This window comes from Hylobates moloch, unplaced genomic scaffold (genome assembly GCF_009828535.3).
Source record: "Hylobates moloch isolate HMO894 unplaced genomic scaffold, HMol_V3 SCAFFOLD_1, whole genome shotgun sequence".
NCBI lineage: Eukaryota > Metazoa > Chordata > Mammalia > Primates > Hylobatidae > Hylobates > Hylobates moloch.
In genome coordinates this window covers 86,193,206-86,212,636 of record NW_026652276.1, presented here as the reverse complement: position 1 = coordinate 86,212,636, position 19,431 = coordinate 86,193,206, and the positions used below count along the sequence as shown (strand labels likewise).

Genomic DNA, 19,431 nt, shown 5'->3' with positions numbered 1-19,431 from the left:
GCCTGTAATCCCAGCACTTTGGGAGGCTGAGGCAGGTGGATCACCTGAAGTCAGAAGTTTGAGACCAGCTTGGCCAACATGGCAAAGCCCTATCTCTACTAAAAATACAAAAATTAGCCGGACATGGTGGTGGACGCCTATAATCCCAGCTACTCAGTAGGCTGAGACAGGAGAATTGCTTGAACCTGGGAGGTGGAGGCTGCAGTGAGCCGAGATCGCACCATTGCACTCCAGCCTGGGCAACACAGTGAGACTCCATCTCAAAACAAACAAACAAACAAAAACAAAACCCAATTCTTTCCTTTAGCATAACTGAAACTCTGTACCCCTTGTTCAACATCCGCCTGCCCACCCTCTGCTTACCACTATTTTACTCTCTGCTTCTATGAGTGTGACTATTTTAACTCTCACCTATAAGTGAGATCATACAGTATTTGTCTTTCAGTGTCTGGCTTATTTCACTTAGCATAATGTCTTCCAGGGCTATCCATGTTGTCAGCAATGTCAGGACTTCCTTCTTCTTCTTTAAGGCTGAAAAACATACCATTTTATGTATATACTACATTTCTTTATTCATCCATCTGTTGATGAATGGCGTTTAGGTTGTTTCCATATCTTGGCTATTGTGAATACATTCTTCATAGGATATCTAACACTGTAGTTCCCACCTAAATGTTAAAATCAACTAAAATGGCCATTTCTGATGGTGGAAGAAGGAACTCATGGTTGAGTCATAAGCTACCTGTTTGCATAAAGAGCCATCAGCGTTATGTCAAATGTGAAGGTAGAAATGTCTCTGCACCATGGCTTTCTAGGGCTTGCATGTGATGATCTGTTCTTTTGAGGTGTTGTCTGTATGGATTTATTTCCTAATTTTTAATTTTGTAAATGATGATGCCTCATCCATTCATAGTCCATTCTCTATTGTGTATGGACTGTATGCAATGTAGGCGAGTTGTAAATATTGGTTTGTAAAACTAAGCACATCTCAAACTTGTGTATTAATTGAAGTAAGCTAATTGGTATAATAACCAATCCTCAAAGCTCAGTGGCTTATCATAATGCATGATTATTTGTTGCTCACATTACAGTTCAATGTGGATAGGTGGGGACCCTATTTCCTGCAATTATCCAAGGACCTATGTCTCTTTATTCTAGTGGGTCTGCCATGCTATAGGGGTCTCACCCCACTGGATCATTTCTACTCCACTATATGGGAGTGTTCTCTGGAAGAAGAGAAAAAGTTTTGTTAAGCATTTAGCCATTACGTATGTGTCTTGAATTTAGTTTCTAATCTGGTGGACAAATGAGCTATATTTCTTTCGATGAGAATTTTATTGTTAGGGTTATGCCAAAGACTGTATCATTCATTTGCCTCTCTTATTTAGAACCCTTTGCATGGATTCCTGGAAGAACTGTTTTTCTCTTAGAAATATAACTAAATTTGTGCGAATGTGTCTGATATCTAAAGCTTGATGAGGATTCTGAATAATCTGTATTTTAGATAAGGCCAGTTGAAACTATTCTTAACTACTCTATATGGTTAACTGTTTTTTCAGAGACATGTTTCATCAAAGCACTAAAATTATGCAGACAGAGCTGGAAATGTTCTCTGAAGAGCATCCTATCATCTTCCTTATAATTTTGGTTTTTATTTAACACTTAGCCCCCAAAGTGGGGCCATGGCAATATCTTTGAGTTATAACTCACATCAGGCCTTCGAGGAGTTTGTGATGCTATTTTGTTGCTGGCATACAAAATCAGTGAGGTTAACTGTACTTCTATAGGTCACTCAGTGAGTCAACGACTGAGCTATGATTAACGTTGACAGCTGGTGAGCTGCTAGGCTGTTGCTAACTGAGCAACATTGACATTCATTTTGATTTGACTTTGCATTTCATTTTCAACTATCTATTCATTTTAAGGCCTTTTTAAAAACTTTTTAGGGATGTTGTAGACGGAGGAAACTTTCTATAAATGCTTTGGGGAGAGTCCTTTAGCTTCCCTCTCCCCACTCCCCATCCTTCAGCTTAATAGTTAAATTATGTTTGTGCTAGGAAAGCATCTTCTAGGTAGTTTTAGAAATAGATGATTTAAATAGAAGTTAGGCGATTCCAATTTTACTTTATTTGTTTTGTAATTCTGTAAACTAATTGTACGATAGTGAGTACCAACTAGAAAAATTATATTTGATGAAATAATTCACAGAGAAATGATGAGTATGCATTATAAATTTGGCCAAAATTTATTTTTGAACATAGGTTAAAGTGTAGCTGAAGGCCATCTAGATTATAAAGCTTGGAACCAGCTGGTTGGCTCAGTTGGGCATCATTTTATTCACCTGAGAGGGATGGGGAAAGAGTGAGCCCTTTTTCACTTCTGGATCTACTTCCAGATGCTTTGGGGAGATTATTAAGAAAAAGTGCTGACTGGGTGCATTGGCTCATGCTTGTAATCCCAGCACTTTAGGATGCCAAGATGGGCAGATCACCTGAGGTCAGGAGCTTAAGACCAGTTTGGCCAACATGGCGAAACCCCACCTCTACTAAAAATACAAAAATTAGCCAGGTGTGGTGGGGGGCACCTGTAATCCCAGCTACTGGGGAGGCTGAGGCAGGAGAATCGCACAAACCCACAAGGTGAAAGTTGCACCTTGGAGCTAAGATCGTGCCACTGCACTCCAGCCTGGGCAACACAGTGAGACTATGTCTCAAATAAAAAAAGAAAAAAGTGCTATTTCATAGAATTCTGTGTGACAACTTAACTGCCCAATGTGGTTGGCTTTAGGCTAGGCAGATGCCCTAGGACTTCTGATCTCACTAACTGCTATTAACAGTTCTGCACTGCTGATGCCAGAAAGGCGGGCACATCTAGAGGCCCAAGTGACCCATACATATAGGCAAAGATGACCTAGCAGAGCTGAGGACATGAGATTTGGAGTCAAACCTGGGATCAAATTTTGCTTCTTTGAATTACTTGCTCAAGGGATAACTAAAGGTTTCCTCACTGGTCAAAAGATTCCTCCTTTCTATGGGAAGTGTGAGTGACACCTAAGGAGCTAATGTTAGGGGTGTGAGCTGGCAGCTTCTAGGCAACTAATGGTTCTATTTCTTCTTCCTTCTCTATCTACCCCGACCTCAGGCTTACTCTCCAGGTCCTCTGACTTTCAGTGAGCCATCAGAGTTGAAAAGCAAGCATATATTCTGTTTTTAAAATATTTGAAAACCTATCTCCCAAATCTCAGCTCATATAGTCAATTATGTTGTTAACTTGTTTGAAGTACATATATTCAGACAGAACCAAGGGGTTTTCCTCAATTTTTAGCTATAAAAAGTTTGATAATTTAAGTGTTTGGATATTTTCTAATTGCTATTAAAAGAACTTCTGTGTGATTTCTCAAAGGAATCACAGTCACTTAAAATCTGGACAGTACCTTCAAGGTGAACTAGACCTTCATTCTCAGCTACCCCAGAAGGATGGGCTCCTCTTTTTTTGTGTGTGTGGACCCCAGTGGAGATGACAGTGTAACCATTGGCAACTCTATCTACAGAGTGATCATGAATCCCTCACCGAATATGTTTACACTGAGAAATGTTGCTTACTCTCATGTAAGTGCAAGAAAAAAAATGTCAGTTTTTAGAATCACAAAGTGATTCAGGAAGTGAATAAAGGCCATTAAAACATCTTAAGATTCACTGTGAGGAGATGCTTGTTGGATTTTCCTTTTAGGAATATATAAATATGGTTAGTCTTTTTTAGTGACAAAAAGCAGGAAGCAGTTTCTCTTAAATCTAACGATTCCATTGATCGAATCATATATTATGGGAGAGAGTGACGGTTGCAGTCTGAGGTGATTTGCATGAGACCCTACTTTATACTCCAATTATTACTGTACATGATTACAGGACAACCTGGTTGTTAATTGCCTGTGGTCTTAAATATGCACTTCTTTCAGAAATAGACACTAATTATTAGATCTTGTTTTTGGTCTCACCCGAAGTTGCAAGTGTCTAGGATTTTTTTTTTAATTTGCAAGTCTAATGATATACAGACATAGTAAAACTGATCTCATTCTGAATCCTGTTCAGGGTGAACGTTCTCTGGGATGTAAACTATCAAAGATTGTGAACTTGGCTTTCAGTTCTTTGTAGGTGTTCGTGTGAGTCTCTTGACAAAACCTGTATGTTTGCTATCAGAATGCTGAAGGAATTTTATCTTTCTAAAATATAGATGAAAATTGGTTAACAAGTTGAAAAAAATCTACTTCTCCCATAATTAAATATAATAGAAATAACATCAAAGTATTATTACGTATTAGATATTCTCCCAATTCCACCAAGATAAAAATTTTGTGTTTGGGAGCTGTGGTTGGAATTATGCTAGGCAAAAGGCAGTTTGTTTTGTGTGTTAGGCTGTCCTCTCTTCTGGCTTCAATGGCTGAATTAGGGAATTGATCCTGAATTTGATAGAGCTGGAGTTGTTCCTGTCTTTAAGCCAAGGTTGGTGAACTCATGTGTCTATAGGGGATACAGTGATGAGGTACAAGTGTGAAGCCAGTGAGCAGGAATCCTGGACTAACAAGAGTGCACAAGCCCTGCCTAAGGATGGCAGCTGCTACTCAGTTTTAGCAGATTTATCTCAGATAGAAATTCTGATTTAGATGTGAAATATAGCAATTTAAAAATATTGGATGTATGATTTGGTTTTTAAGAAAGTAGTGTGCTAAGCAGAGAAAACATTCTAGTGCGACTTCTAGTTTTAACACATGCTCTTCCCACTTCCTTTCCTGGTTTTTGTCACCCAGCTAATGCCTATTACTTTTTCTCTACTTGATTTAGCTACATGTTCCAAGAAGCCTTCTTGGGTCTGTATAAGAGGTGCCTCCTGTGGCTGTTGTAGCCTCTTTTCTATGCCTATATCCACTTTTTAAACAATGTTATAATTGCTTCTTTTTGTTTTGTTCCCTGGGCTATAGAATCCTCGAAGGCCTCCACAAAATACTGATTGGATGAATAAGTTTAATGAATAAATGATGGTGGGCCCAGGGTTTCCTCAGGACATAGAATTTTTTCCTTCCTTCCTTCCTTCCTTCCTTCCTTCCTTCCTTCCTTCCTTCCTTCCTTCCTTCCTTCCTTCCTCCCTTCCTCCCTCCCTTCCTCCCTCCCTTCCCTCCTCCCCCCTCCTCTTCCCTCCTTCCTCCCCTCCCCTTCCCTTCCCTCTTTCCTGTTTCTTCCCCTCCCCTCCCTTCCTCTTCCCTCCCTTCCTTCCTTCCCTCCCCTCCCCTCCTTCCTTCACTACCCTCCTTCCTTCTCTCCCCTCCCCTCCTTTCTTCCCTCCCACCACCCCCTCTCCCTGACACAAGGTTTTGGTCTCCCAGTTAATATAGGGCCTGTGGCCATTCCAAGGCTTCTCCTAGAACCTCCAGATCAATCCTTCAATAAAATCTGTATCCCAAATTCCTGTGTAATCAAACTGCCTTAGAAAGGAGGGTGAACAACGGGAGGGCAGGTCTAGGAAGATTTGGAACCCAAAGCCCTCTTGTCTTAAAGCGTGTTGTTACCTGTTTTATTCTTGCTGCTTTTCTCCTTTTTATTTCCCCTCAATCAACATATTCTAGGAAAGGTAGAGTGCAGATGTGTTTTTGTGACTCAAAACCATATGAAGCCAAAATGAGTCTTTTTCCTGTCATAATTATAAGTAGGGCCTTAGGCTGTGTTTACTGCCTCTAAAATAAACGTGGTACTTAGCTTCTCAGTTGCAACACTTTCCAGCTTTTATGAAAAAAATAAACAAAAATAAAATGTTATTTTAAAAAGTAGTGTCAGAAAGTAAATAAATTACCCTTAATAGTGCTGTATATTTTAAAAAAATATTTTGGAGGGACTGTTCAGTAAAACCTTCAAAACAAAACTACACCAAACAAACTACTTTCTAGATTTGGCAGCTGGTCATATCTCACTCTATTATAACTATTTAGTATGCTTTTTAAATTTTTTTCTCAAATTATATGTGGTGTCAGAGTGGTATAGTACTGTTAACAGTCTCTGTTGCCAGGCTAAGTTCAATTTTCAGCTCTACCATGAACCCGCTGTGTACTTATGGACCAATTGCTTAACTTCTGTATGTCTCAGATAGTTCTGTAAAATGCAGATCTTAGTAGTACCTAACTCATATAGTTATTGTGAGGATTAAATGAGTAGAAAAAAAGCAAAACCCTTAAAATAATGTCTGGCACATAAATGCTCTTTACATAATTCACTTATTTTTTTTTTGAAGTCAAGTGTATTGAGATACAATTTGTAGTATAAAGTGCAGGAAAATTTACCCTTTATAATTTATAATTCTATGAGTTTTGATAAGTACATACAGTTATGTAATGAGCACTGTGATCAAGCTGTAGAACATTCCTATCAGCCTCACCATTCTTTCATGCCCTTTGTAGTCAGTCCTTGTACCCCCATTCCCAGACCCTGGCAACCACTGATCTGTTTTTAGATTCTGTGCTTTGCTTGTACAGAACATGATATAAACAGAAGCACTGGAATCATGTAGTATGTAGACTTCTGAATCTGGCTTCTTTTGCTTAGTGCAGGGATTAGTAGACTTTTCTGTAAAGAGCTAGATAGTAAATGTTTTAGACTTGCAGTCCATACAGTCTCTGATGCAACTATTCAGCTCTGCTATTACAGTCATGGACAACACATAAATGATTGGATGTGGCTATCTTCCAGTGAAACTTTGTTTACAACAACAGGGAGCAGCCAGATTTGGGCTGAAGACCATAATTTGCTGACCCCTGATTTAGCATATTGCATTTGAGGTTCGTTCGTGTTGCTGTATGTAGCAGTAGCTTGTTCTCTTTTATTTCCGTTTATTATTCCATTGCATACACAGTTTGTTTAGTCATTCACCAGATGAAGGATGTTTTAGTTTTTTTTTCCAGTTGAGGACAATTATGAATAAAGCCATTGTAAATATTTGCCTACAGGCTTCTGTGTGAACACAGATTTTCATTTCTTTTGGGTAACTATCCAGGAGAGGGATTGCATGGTTGTGTAGTATGTGTTTACCTTTATAAGACACTCCCGGCCAGGCACGGTGGCTCACACCTGTAATCCCAGCACTTTGGGAGGCCGAGGCCGGTGGATCACGAGGTCAGGAGTTCAAGACCAGCCTGGCCAAGATAGTGAAACCTGTCTCTGCTAAAACTACAAAAATTAGCCAGGCATGGTGGCAGGCACCTGTAATCCCAGCTACTCGGGAGGCTGAGGCAGGAGAATCGCTTGAACCCGGGTGGCAGAGGTTAGAGTGAGCCGAGATTGTGCCACTGCACTCCAGCCTGAGCAACAGAGTGAGACTCCATCTAAAAAAAAAAAGACACTCCCAAACTGTTTTCCAAAATAGCTGTATAATTTTGCATTTCTATAAGCAGTGTAAGAGAGTTTCAATTGTGTTGCATCCTCACCAGCACTTGGTATTGCCCTCCCTACCTTTTTCTTTTTTTGAGACAGAATATTCTCTGTCACCTAGGCTGGAGTGCAGTGGCGTGATCTTGGCTCACTGCAGCCTCCTTCTCCTGGATTCAAGAGATTCTCCTATCTCAGCCTCCTGAGTAGCTGGAACTATAGGCGTGTGCCACCATGCCCGACTAATTTTTGTATTTTTAGTAGAGATGGGTTTTGCCACATTGGCCAGGCTGGTCTTGAACTCCTGACCTCAGGTGATCCTCCTGCTTCGGCCTCCCAAAGTGCTGGGAGTGAGCCACTGCACCTGGCCTTTTTTTTTTTTTTTAAATTTTATCCATTGTAAAAGACCATGAAGATTCTTGGAAACCTGAGTAAAGATATACTCATTTGGAAGCTCTTGAAGGGTTTTATGCACGGAAATGACATTATTTGGGTTTTTAAATGATCACTCCAGTTTTAATATAGAAAAATGATATGGAAGGAGGCTGGGTAAATGTGTGAAGGCCTTTGGGAGAATATCATGTTAGTATAGGGGAGAGGGAAGATACCTTGATTTGAGAGGTAGCAGTGGAGATGAAGTGACTAGATATGGAAATTTTTTAGAAGGTGGAATTGATAAACTCAGTGATTGAGCAGATACAGGACTTAAGAGACTGGGAGCTCTCAAGGTTGTTTCCACATTTCTGGCACCAGCAACTACATGTATAATGACACCCTTACTGAGATGAGGAACATTGACAGAGAAAAAGGTTTGAGAAGATAAAGTAATTGGGCCAATTTTGAGATATATGTAAGACATCCAAATGGAGGTCTCAAGTAGGCAGTGTGAGATCTGGGTTCCTGAATGGTGGAACAAAATTAGAAATTATTGTGGTATAAAGGATATTTGATGATATGGGGTACATAAGATTCTCTCTCTCTCTCTTTCTCTCTCTCTGTTGAGTTTAGTGATTTGAGGAGAGTGAATTGGATAGACCTAAGAGGAAATTTGGTGTTTAATTTTGGGCAGTAGAGTGACATACAAAGGAAGCTAAGAGAGAGTGATTCAAAGAGGCTGGAGAGAGAAAGAGTTGTCCCCAGATGCCCAGGTGAGTGAACAATCATTTGTGCATTTATTGGATTTGGTGGCATAGTTGGCATTTAGTCAGTTTTGTGGTTGTTGGTAGTGATTGGGTGTGTGTGAAAATTCAGATTAGAGTGAGTGTGAGGAGGAAGGAGTGAGGCAGTTCTTTCGGGAATTTTTAGGATAATTGTTAGAGATATATATAAGAGGTGTTTATTATCGTTGAGACTGAGATAGGTTAGAGCTTGGTGATGAGAAGGACAAGGGAGGGAGTGAATATAGGAGAAACAGTGTTGTTAACGGAATGAGATCCTCACACACTAGTGATGCCTTTTAGATCCAGCAAACTTGATGAAGGGAAAACTCAGTCAAGATTAATGTTCACATTTAGAGTAGAATAGAGGACTTTTAGTATTACCAAGTTCTAATGAACTATATCATAATATGGTCTTTAAACTTATTTCTCAAGTATTTCTCGAAAACTTACCAAGCAGAAAATGTCAGCAATCTTTTTGATGTGTGAAAATGCTCTGGCGGTTTAGTCACTTGTCAGTCTCATGTCCAAGTCCTACCCATCTGTCCTGGCGCAATTGAAACCCTCAAATGAAAGACTCTCCCTCCCTCATCTGAATGGCCATAGCCTGGCGTTCTTTCCCTCTAGTGTGGCATTTATTCTTTCTATGTACTTGTTATATATATGTGTGTGTGTGTGTGTGTGTGTGTGTGTGTGTGTGTGTGTATGTATACATATTTTTTTTCTCATCAGATGGAAGGCAAAGACCATAATTGAAATATGTTCTTTATAGTACCTACTGGTTACATTTATTTAGTTAACAAACTAAATGTACATAAAGGTAAAAAATGGGGACATGATTATTAGCAGATAATTAAAAGAAGCTATATGAAAAATAAGATTTTTGTGGTTTGGTGTCAGAATTTGCAGCCTGATAATAAGTTTTTGTTTTTATGAAATTTAGTAAAACATGTTTTGAAAATTCCTAATTATATGTGACTAAAAGATCAAATTATTTAAAAGAGTGATAACAGAAACAACTCTGGTGGTTACTTTGTCATTTACCAATGACTTTCAGATTATTATTCCACTCAGACTGAGGATAATCCAAAGATACAAGGAGAAATCACAGGGGTTTTTGTCACCATTTTACAAGTGAAGAAACCAGAGATAATGAGTCAACAGTTACATTGCTGGTAACTGGGTGCTAAATCCCAGGCTGGGATCTTCTGATTCTAATCTGGATTTCTTTCAGTTTACCCAATGGCTTCTAGATTTACTTTCATAGAAATCCAATTGGCCTTATAATAATTAAATGCAACTGCAGGGGGTAAGTGGGTTTCCTTTATTTGAATGAATTTTAAAAATCACTTATTTTGGGTGATTAGGATAATCTCTTGGTAACACCTGAGATTACCTCCTCTTGCACATGCTTTGGCCTGTTGGTCTAGAGCTTCATATGGGGCTTTTGCAGCAGAATGGGAAAAACACCACCATCATGGATTGCAATGATGCTGTGATTTGAAGAAAAGAATATGGAAGTCACATATCTGTGGAATACTAATAGAGCAATGCTGGCCAGTACTGTTTGCTATAGTGAACAAACCTAGCATTAGCATTTTGGAAAAAAACCAGACACCATTTTCCTGTGTTTTTGACTCTGCCTTCTGGCAACTACTTATTTTTAAAGTCCAGGATCATTTTTGATTTAGGATGATAAGCTACATTCTTTAAGAAACTAGAAATATGGAAGGTCATTATTTTTTAGGAGGACTATGTCAGGGCCTTTAATTATATTATTGTTGAAGTTTCATAAAAACTGTAATAATGGGCTGGGCGCGGTGGCTCACGCTTGTAATCCCAGCACTTTGGGAGGCCGAGGTGGGTGGATCACGAGGTCAGGAGATCGAGACCACGGTGAAACTGCATCTCTACTAAAAATACAAAAAATTAGCCGGGCGTGGTGGCGGGCGCCTGTAGTCCCAGCTACTCGGAGAGGCTGAGGCGGGAGAATGGCGTGAACCTGGGAGGCGGAGCTTGCAGTGAGCCGAGATCGCGCCACTGCACTCCAGCCTGGGTGAGAGAGCAAGACTCCGTCTCAAAAAAAAAAAAAAAAAAAAAAAAAAAACTGTAATAATGGGCTGGGTGCAGTGGCTCATGCCTGTAATCTCAGCACTTTGGAAGGCCGAGGCAGATGGATTGCTTGATTCTAGGAGTTCAAGACCACGCTGGGCAACATGGTGAAACCCCATCTCTGCGAAAAATACGAAAATTAGCTAGGCTTGGTGGCGCACACCTGTAGTCCCAGGTACTCCGTAGGCTGAGGTGGCAGAATCACCTGAACCTGGGGAGGTTGAGGTTGCAGTAAGCTGTGATAGTGCCACCGCACCCCAGGCTGGGCAACAGAATGAAGCCCCATATCAAAAAAATCCAACAAACTGTAATAGTATATTTATATTACTTTCAATATATAAAATCTATAGTTGTATATTAAAATATTTAATATGGAAGTCTTTGACTAAATTTTTCTGAAAAATATAATTCTCATTAAACATAGCTCATTATTTAGTACCTTCTGTTAATAAATTCTTTTTAATTGTACTGACTTTAACTTATATACCCCCAAACTCTAAAATATAGTTTTGTCAGGAGAACTGAGGAATGAAGAATGTATACTTCTGAGAAAGTGTGGAAAGACATGAAGTCCTTTTTCCTCCTCCTTCACCACTTTAATGTTATCTGAATGAATTGCTAGTATTGGGTAAAAAAATCTCCTTATGTTCCCTTATAAATTGCCTTAGATAAGGTATTTGGGAATTGCTATACAGTGTTGTGAATAATTGAACTTGGCTGTATATGAAGCAGTTGAGACATTGAATCTGAAACTAGGTGTCCTATGGCTAGTTGTGATTCATGAAAAGAAATACACCGAGAAATTTAAGGATTGTTTTCCCCCAAGGCAGTTGGTCCTATAACTCTATGTGGACTGTGGACTCTCTTTAGCTCTTATATTCCTTATTTCTATTAGAAATCTCCTTTTAGTATATTGTAAAATTTGTTAAATTGACATTCCAAATGGACAACTGAAAGTGATCTGCTTTTACATCAGATGAACCTGGCCTATGTTAAAGCAGCAGACTGCATTTCAGAACCAGTTAACAGGGAGCCTCCTTCCAGAGAAGCTCAGCTACTGACTTTGCAAAATACATCTGAATTTGATATCCTTGTTATTGGAGGAGGAGCAACAGGAAGTGGCTGTGCGCTAGATGCTGTCACCAGAGGTAAGTCTTTTTTTTTTTTTTTGAATTTTAAGTTCTGGGGTACATGTGCAGGATGTGCAGGTTTGTTACATAGGTAAGCGTGTGCCATGGTGGTTTGCTGCACCTATCAACCCATTACCTAGGTACAAGCTCAGCATGCATTAGCTATTTATCCTGATGCTCTCCCTCCCCCTGCCCCACCCCAAAGGCCCCAGTGTGTGTTGTTCCCCTCCATGTGTCCATGTGTTCCCATTGTTCAGCTCAGAGGTAAGTCTTGATGTGGATAACACTTCATCCCTTCTCCCCAGTAAATACACAATATGCAGTCTATAATAGTGAGGCCACATTTCTCTCTGTGTTTCCAGATTTTCCATCCTTAATGAAGCACCTTCACAGTTTTTGAAATATAGGCACTGCACAACTTTAAAATGAAATATAACTCATTTCACGTCAATGAATTTATTTAAAAAGAAAACTTTATATTTTATGAGTTTATTAATTTGATGTTCTGGTTTTTTTTAAAGCACATATTTGTATTTATATAAAATAAAACATTTTTATATCACTTGAAATCACATATCAGTCAATGGTAGAAAAATTTATTAAACCGAAGTAATTTATTAAAATCATTATCTTTGTTCATGTATCTCTTAAAATCATCTCTTCCAGTGAAATATGGACTGCAGTTTGCAAAACTTTAGTTCATGCGAATAAATAATGGAAAATATTGCTAATCTATAGTTCTGTCTCAGTCATTCTATTAGTGGAAAGGCATGATGAAAATGGAAACGTGACATGTAATGAAAGAAATTTTAGTATAGAACACCAATGCTCTTGGATATGTTGTATTTAATAAAATACTACGTTTGTTTTGCCTGTGGATATTAGCGTGGAATTTGGAGTCGGGGAAATCTGGGTACTTATCCTGGCTTAACTTCTTTAACAGATGTGTATGTGTTGGGGGACGAGGGGCAAAGCACTTAATTTGTCTAAGGTTCCTTGTCTTTCAAATGAGGAAAAAATACCTTCTCTGAATGATTGTTGTGAGAGTTACATGTTAATCATGAAGAGACTTAGAACGGTGCTTGTCACACAAAGTAGAATTATAGATAGTAAATTATAGATAGTATTATAGCTGCTGTTACTAACATGAATGTAAAAGACTTTCAGAACCAATTGTCCTGGAGAAGGACTCCATTGTGGTATCCTCAGATGTCTCGAATTGGGTAGGATACTGCTGCAAGGAACTTTGACTGTGGATTATTTTGGTTGCTATATAAAGTTCAATATTTATTATATTTTAACACTGAATGGGAATGATTTATTAGATGGAATAATTCTTCTCAGATCAATTAAATTACTACTGCAGCCACTCTTGATTTAGTTACTTTATGTACCTGGCAGAATCTACCCTTATGGAAATAAAAAGAATTTAATGAGGTCTACACACACACACACAAAAGTACCCTAGATGACTGATTTCACAGGACCCACACTCAGGTTTCGGTCCATGCAGACCTCACATCCTAAGTCGTTTTTGTCAATGCTAAATAATGGCAAGTTCAAAATACAGGCACAAGAAGTCTACTCTGTTACAAAGTTGACCCCAATTTTCGTAAAATTTTCTGTCTCCAACCATGAAATATAATTTGAGCCAGATTAACCTTGATACACTAAGGCCTAAAGGAAGAACAGTTTGAGAATAGTTTTTGAGAATAGATAATTTGAATTCAGCTTTTTTCCCCTTGAAGGCCTGGGAAAGAAGGTGGAAAGAGGGGACACATTCCCAACATAATGGAGGTCTTGTTTGGAACTACTCCTCCTAGAAATTAGACTTTACTAGGTGATAATTTTGTATATCAAAGAGGATCATTTCCCCAGTAGGATTCAGGAAAGTGTATTTCTTGGTATCTGCAGGCATTTTCATGCTATGTACTAAAATATATAGCCATTCTTTTTATTTTAGTTTTACAAATATATGCTGAGTGCCTGCTGTCTGCATGGCGATATGCAAGGTGCTACAATGAGCGTACAAAGATGATTGATAGAGTTGGAACCGTTAGGATGCCCACAGTTCTATAGTGCTTGTTTGCACAGACCAGATTACGTGATAGAGAATATGTGAGCCGTTTAAAAGGCTCAGGGCCATTATGGACACTGAAAGATGAGGGTAGTCATATCTACATAGAATGGTCAGGAATGGGAAACTTTACTCATGCTATTTGGCATAGGTAACATTTTAACAGGCAAACATTGCTTGCTCAGAGTGTTCCAGTATGAGAAAATGTGCAGGAGGAACAGCATGGAATCAGTGTATATAGGAGACAGCATGTGTTGTAATTTGGAGCATTGAGGCTATATATGAGAGAACATGGGAGAAGAGTGGAAAGGCAGGGCTGGGTCTGGTATGCTAGGGGAAAGCCTTTGGGCTTTATTGAATAGACCACTTGGGAGATACTGCCTTAGGTTTGGTGATGGGGAATGGATACACGATACTGAAGGAAGAGTCATGAGCATAGGCTTTCAAGAGAAAAAGAAAATAGAAAGGAGGTAACGATGGTATGGTAGGATATAAAGAAGGGAGACAGTATGTTTCAAGAATGTTTTCTTTTTTTTTTTTTGAGACGGAGTCTTTCTCTGTCCCCCAGGCTGGAGTGCAGTGGCGCGATCTCGGCTCACCGCAACCTCCACCTCCTGGGTTCACGCCATTCTCCTGCCTCAGCCTCCTGAGTAGCTGGGAATACAGGCGCCCGCCAACACGCCCGGCTAATTTTTTGTGTTTTTAGTAGAGACGGGGTTTCACCGTGTTAGCCAGGATGGTCTCGATCTCCTGACCTCGTGATCCACCCGCCTCGGCCTCCCAAAGTGCTGGGATTACAAGCGTGAGCCACCGCACCCGGCCTTCAAGAATGTTTTCAATTCCACTTCAAATTTTTTTCAAAGAGTTTTACTCTTTTCTTTTTATAAAGATAAGAGTAATCTGAATATTTCTGTAGACTCAGGGGAGAAAAGTCAGTGCTAGGGGAGAAGAACCTTAATATGCAAGTATTAGGTTGGTGCAAAAGTAATTGCGGCTTTTCTCATTACTTTTAAATGTCATGTACCAACCTAATAGCAGAAGGGAAATATAAGGAACAAGGTCTTGTGAAAATACAAGGAAAGAGATATCAGAGATGTATCTTGATTTTAGCAGGAAGGTAAGAGACTTGTTTCTCAGGGACAGAAACAAAGGGTAAATTCTAAGACATAAAGAGTTTGTGTGAGTATGAAGAGCTACTCTTAAACAAATATGAGGTGAGATGTTCTACTTATGGGTGGGAGTAAGGGATGTCATTGCAGAGAATATGACAGGAAAATAGGGGTTTCTTTGCTGTTAGAAAATTTAAATTTATTATCCTCATGGGGCATTTATGTGTGTATGTGTGTATTTATATGTGTGTGTGTGTGTGTGTGTGTGTCCAGTATTACTGAGAGTAGAGGTACAGAAAATAGACAGTCACATAGAATCTGGAATGGAGAATTGACTGGATATCAATGATGAAAAGAAAAAATGAGACAAGATTCTATGAAAGCAGAGGAAATTGTTGAAATGTAGGCCTGGAGCTGATAAGGGGTCATGAAGTTACAAAGCCAGGCTTCCCTGGAAGAGTTAAAGGTCGGATTGCAAGACTTCAAGTGCAGTAATAATAAGGCAATCACTAAGTGACTTTTACTCTTTTTCACCTTCTGAAAAGTCTTACTATGTTTGCCTCTGTGCACTTTGTATATTTATAGTTTCTAAAAAAATAGACAAGATTGTATTTCTTTTTTGCAGTGTGTTTCTTTCAAATAGTAGTGTGTTTATATCAATCTTTACATTTATATAGTATTCATGATTTTTAATGGCAAAATTCCATTTTATTTATTTTCATTTAATAACTTTATGGAAAAACTCATTGCATTGATGTTCTTATTAATTATTCTTTAGGTTGTTTTTGGGTGTCTTTTTTTTTCTATTTAAAACAATACTATTTGTCAATCAAGTTCTGAACCAGCTCTGAGAATAGTAAGACTAGTGAGATGTGGCCTTGATTTCAAGGAACAACTTAGCAGTTTATTACTATTTATTGAACAAATAAACTTTTTCTTCTGGCAGTGAAGGGCATTCCATAGTGATCAAGGTATTAGCTAGTATATTAGCAGGTGATTGTGGGTGATAATAGTTGTGGTGGTGATGATAAGGATGACAATTTTGAATAGTTAAGAGTTTCCAGAGCCTGAAAGTTGATCAGGTTTTTAATTTTTACAGTTAGTAGTAGCTAAGAAGATGATGTATTTTTAATATATCTTGACATATTAATTGTGGTCTTAAAATAATTGCCTTATTTTATATATGTGGAATTATGATTTATAAAAAGGATGGGCAAACTTTAGCTTGTATTTCTTTTATTATGCTGGTAGCCCTCTGGGGGTAGTGTTTATAATTAAAATTTATAAAGAGATGGCTGAAGGTAATCTATATTTATCCTTTTACTACAATTCCTGATCATATCAGTGGCCCTCTGAAGTGTGAAATAATCATGGGCATTTGGTTAATGAATTGTGCATTGTTGCTGTTCATTCATGGAATTTGCTCTTTTATCATATTTGATGCTTCACTTAACAACAAATTTTGCTTTCTCTGCATTTGATATGTTTTCACCAAATTATTCCTGATTGTATCCATTAATCTTTAGTCACATTTGACAAAAATAAATTACTGTGATCTTTTAAAGTTACCAGTAATAATTAGATTTTTCAGGACATCAAAGTTTTTGGGGGAACCACTAGATGTTCAAGGACTTGTACAAAAATGTTTGCATGAGCTTTTTGATAAAATACTGTGCCCAAATGCAGTTTTAGTAATGGATAAACAAAGACTATAGAGGAAAGACAAAAAGTCATGGAGTCTTCGTAATGAACATTTATTTGCATTCTTATCATCTGCATTTTCTTGGGAATCAATTTTCGTTTGTTTCATTTGGGAGTATTATTTTATAAACACAATATGCAGACTTCTCCTCACGTTTTCCTGCAGGTTTCTAGGATCAATAGAAATTGCTTCACTCTTTAACACCTCTATGTCCCGTTCTAGGACAGAAGCCTGTCCCAAAAGTCCAGTTGTGGGCACTTTGCTCCCAAAGGAAGCTGGAAAAGGAGAATCTGATAAATATATTCACTCCCACAGATTCTTCAAGGTGTTCTCTTTAGCCTTTTATGTTCTTTTATGTAACTTTACCTGTATGTATCTGGGATTACCTAGTACATTTTTGGTTTAAAATCTGATGTATTTGCATTCTTGATGGGCCTGTAGAAAATAAAATAAAATAAGATCTGATGTGTAAAATTTAACCTTTATGTCTTCAGTTCAAATTCCAGAGAAGACTGCCTCTTTCTGGAGGAAAATATTAATTGTAGTTCTCTTGTTTACAAATGCAGACTTTTATAAATGGTATTTGGCTAGAAATTCTTGAATTCCCACTCTAATTCCTAAGGCAGTATAGTGCAGTGATTAAGGACACGTATTATGGAATTAGAATGAACTTGGGTCATGTCTTGGCTTCATTGCTTACTACCTCTGTGACCTTCGACAAGTGGCTTAACCTTACAGAGAGCCTTAAGTTTCTCAGGCATAAATGGAGGATAATAATAACATTCTTCTCTATAAATAAACATTTGGGAAAGGAAGGAGGTGTGTGCATTGCAGGATAAATGCAGAAAAGGGAGAGCCTTAGAGACAGTGCATTCTGAGAATTATGGTCTCCACCCCTCCACCATGAAGGTAGGAGAAAATTCTACTTCAGAAGCTAGAATTGCAGGAAGTGAAAGTTTGCTCTTTGCTGGACACAGCTAATTAGACTAGATTGCAAATTTCTCTTAAAATTAATCTGGAAATTTAACATAATTTTAATTAATGTAGTGCTTTCGTTTGGCCAGGGTCAGGGAATGGACTTAAGAAACTAAAACTTTAAGAAGAGAACTACACCTGTGAGATTTACTAGACTGATTTTGAAAAAGACTAGTGAAAAGGGAAGTAGAGACCTATCAGATACTAAAGCGTATTCTAAAACTACTGTAATTAAAATAATCTGGTAAAGGAATAGAGAATCAGTCATGGAGTCTATAAATTAGTCTAACTTTAAATACATGAAGTTTAGAATATGGTAAAGGCAGCATTTCAAAACTGTCATCATTAGTTACTTAATAAATGATGTTGGAGTATCCACTCCCCCCAATTTATATATATGCGTGTGTGTGTGTGTGTGTGTGTGTCTGTGTATGTATGCATGCATATATATTCTGTTTTATCATACTCCATGTGAATCAAGGATGTAACATTAAAACATCATAAAACTATTAGAAGCAAGTATATGTAAATTTTTTTTAAAAATGGGGTAGGAAAGGTGTTTTTAAGTATGACACCAAAAAGCCATAAAGGAAAAGCCTGCTTTTGATTTTATAAAAATTAAAATGTATCCATGGCAAAAGATGTAAAAGCAAAAAGGTGAAATTTGGGAAATATTTACAAAATAGCAAACAGACAGGGTTTATCTCAGGTTTTTTTTTTTTTCAAGTTTTGTTTTGTTTTGTTTTTGGAGACAGAGTCTCACTCTATTGCCCAGGCTGGAGTGCAGTGGCTCTGTCATAGCTCACTGCAGACTCAACCTCCTGGATTCAAGAGACCCTACCACCTCAGCCTCCTGAGTAGCTGGATCTAAAAGTGTGCGCCACCAGGCCTGATAAGTTTTTAAATTTTTTGTAGAGATGAGGTCTTGCTACATTGCCAGGCTGGTCTAGAACTCCTGAAATCAAGTGGTTCTCCCACCTTGGTCTCCCAAAGTGTTGGGATTACAGGCATGAGCCTCTGTACCTGGCCATTCTACACTTTTCTAAATCCTTTTGTTATGTTATATCTGTGATAAATAGTATATAGCTAGATTATATTTATTTATTTCTTTTTACACTTAATAGACTATGTCTTTTAATCAGTAAATGGAATCCATTTACATTTCTTTGATGCCGTGTGCATCTGCTTTGTATTTTTTTAATCTTTCATGCTTTTTATTTTGCTTCTTTTCCCCCTTTTCTGCCCTTATTAGATCAGTTTTGTTTCATGCTGTTTTTCCATACCCTCAACTCTGTAAGTATAGTAATGACCATCCTTAAGTACCATCAGAGACTTTTTGTGGAACCAAAAGACTCCTGCGCTTGTTGATTTTGGGGACCTTGCAGACTAGCTGCTGAGACAAGTGGTGCCTTGGCTGTGGTGCTGGTGCCAAGGCTGTATCTGTCTTTCTGCTTCCTGGGCCCAGAGAGTGGTCAAGAGAAGCTTGTCAACCTCCTTGCACAAGAGGCAGAGACTTTCTTCAGTCCCGACAATCAAATGCTCCTCTGGCTTTTTTACCTTTCCTTGTAATGGATAATTATATTCCTCTTACCCTTTTGGAACTGAGATCTTGATTGCCTTTGCCCATTTTTAGACCTTGAACCTGGCAAGAGAGAAGCTTTTGGTCTAAACATTCTGCTCTGAGTTTCTGCTGCATTTCAAGTCCATTGAGTTTTAATCTTATTTTTCAGTCAATTATGTCCTTTAAAATATATGCATATATA

At 38.3% G+C, this 19,431-nt stretch overlaps 1 protein-coding gene across 6 annotated transcripts in view; it reads left to right on the top strand.

Moving 5' to 3' along the window:
- Positions 1–19,431, top strand: part of GPD2 (glycerol-3-phosphate dehydrogenase 2) — a 165,790-nt gene that overhangs the window by 65,592 nt on the left and 80,767 nt on the right. For 5 of the 6 annotated variants that reach the window (XM_058441852.1, XM_032755671.2, XM_032755668.2 and 2 more), the window contains one exon: positions 11,652–11,823. In XM_058441852.1, the coding sequence (XP_058297835.1) occupies positions 11,652–11,823 (172 nt within the window). Of the gene's footprint in view, positions 1–8,414; positions 8,555–11,651; positions 11,824–19,431 lie in introns of all 6 variants that reach the window. The other variant, XM_032755670.2, reaches the window with a different exon arrangement.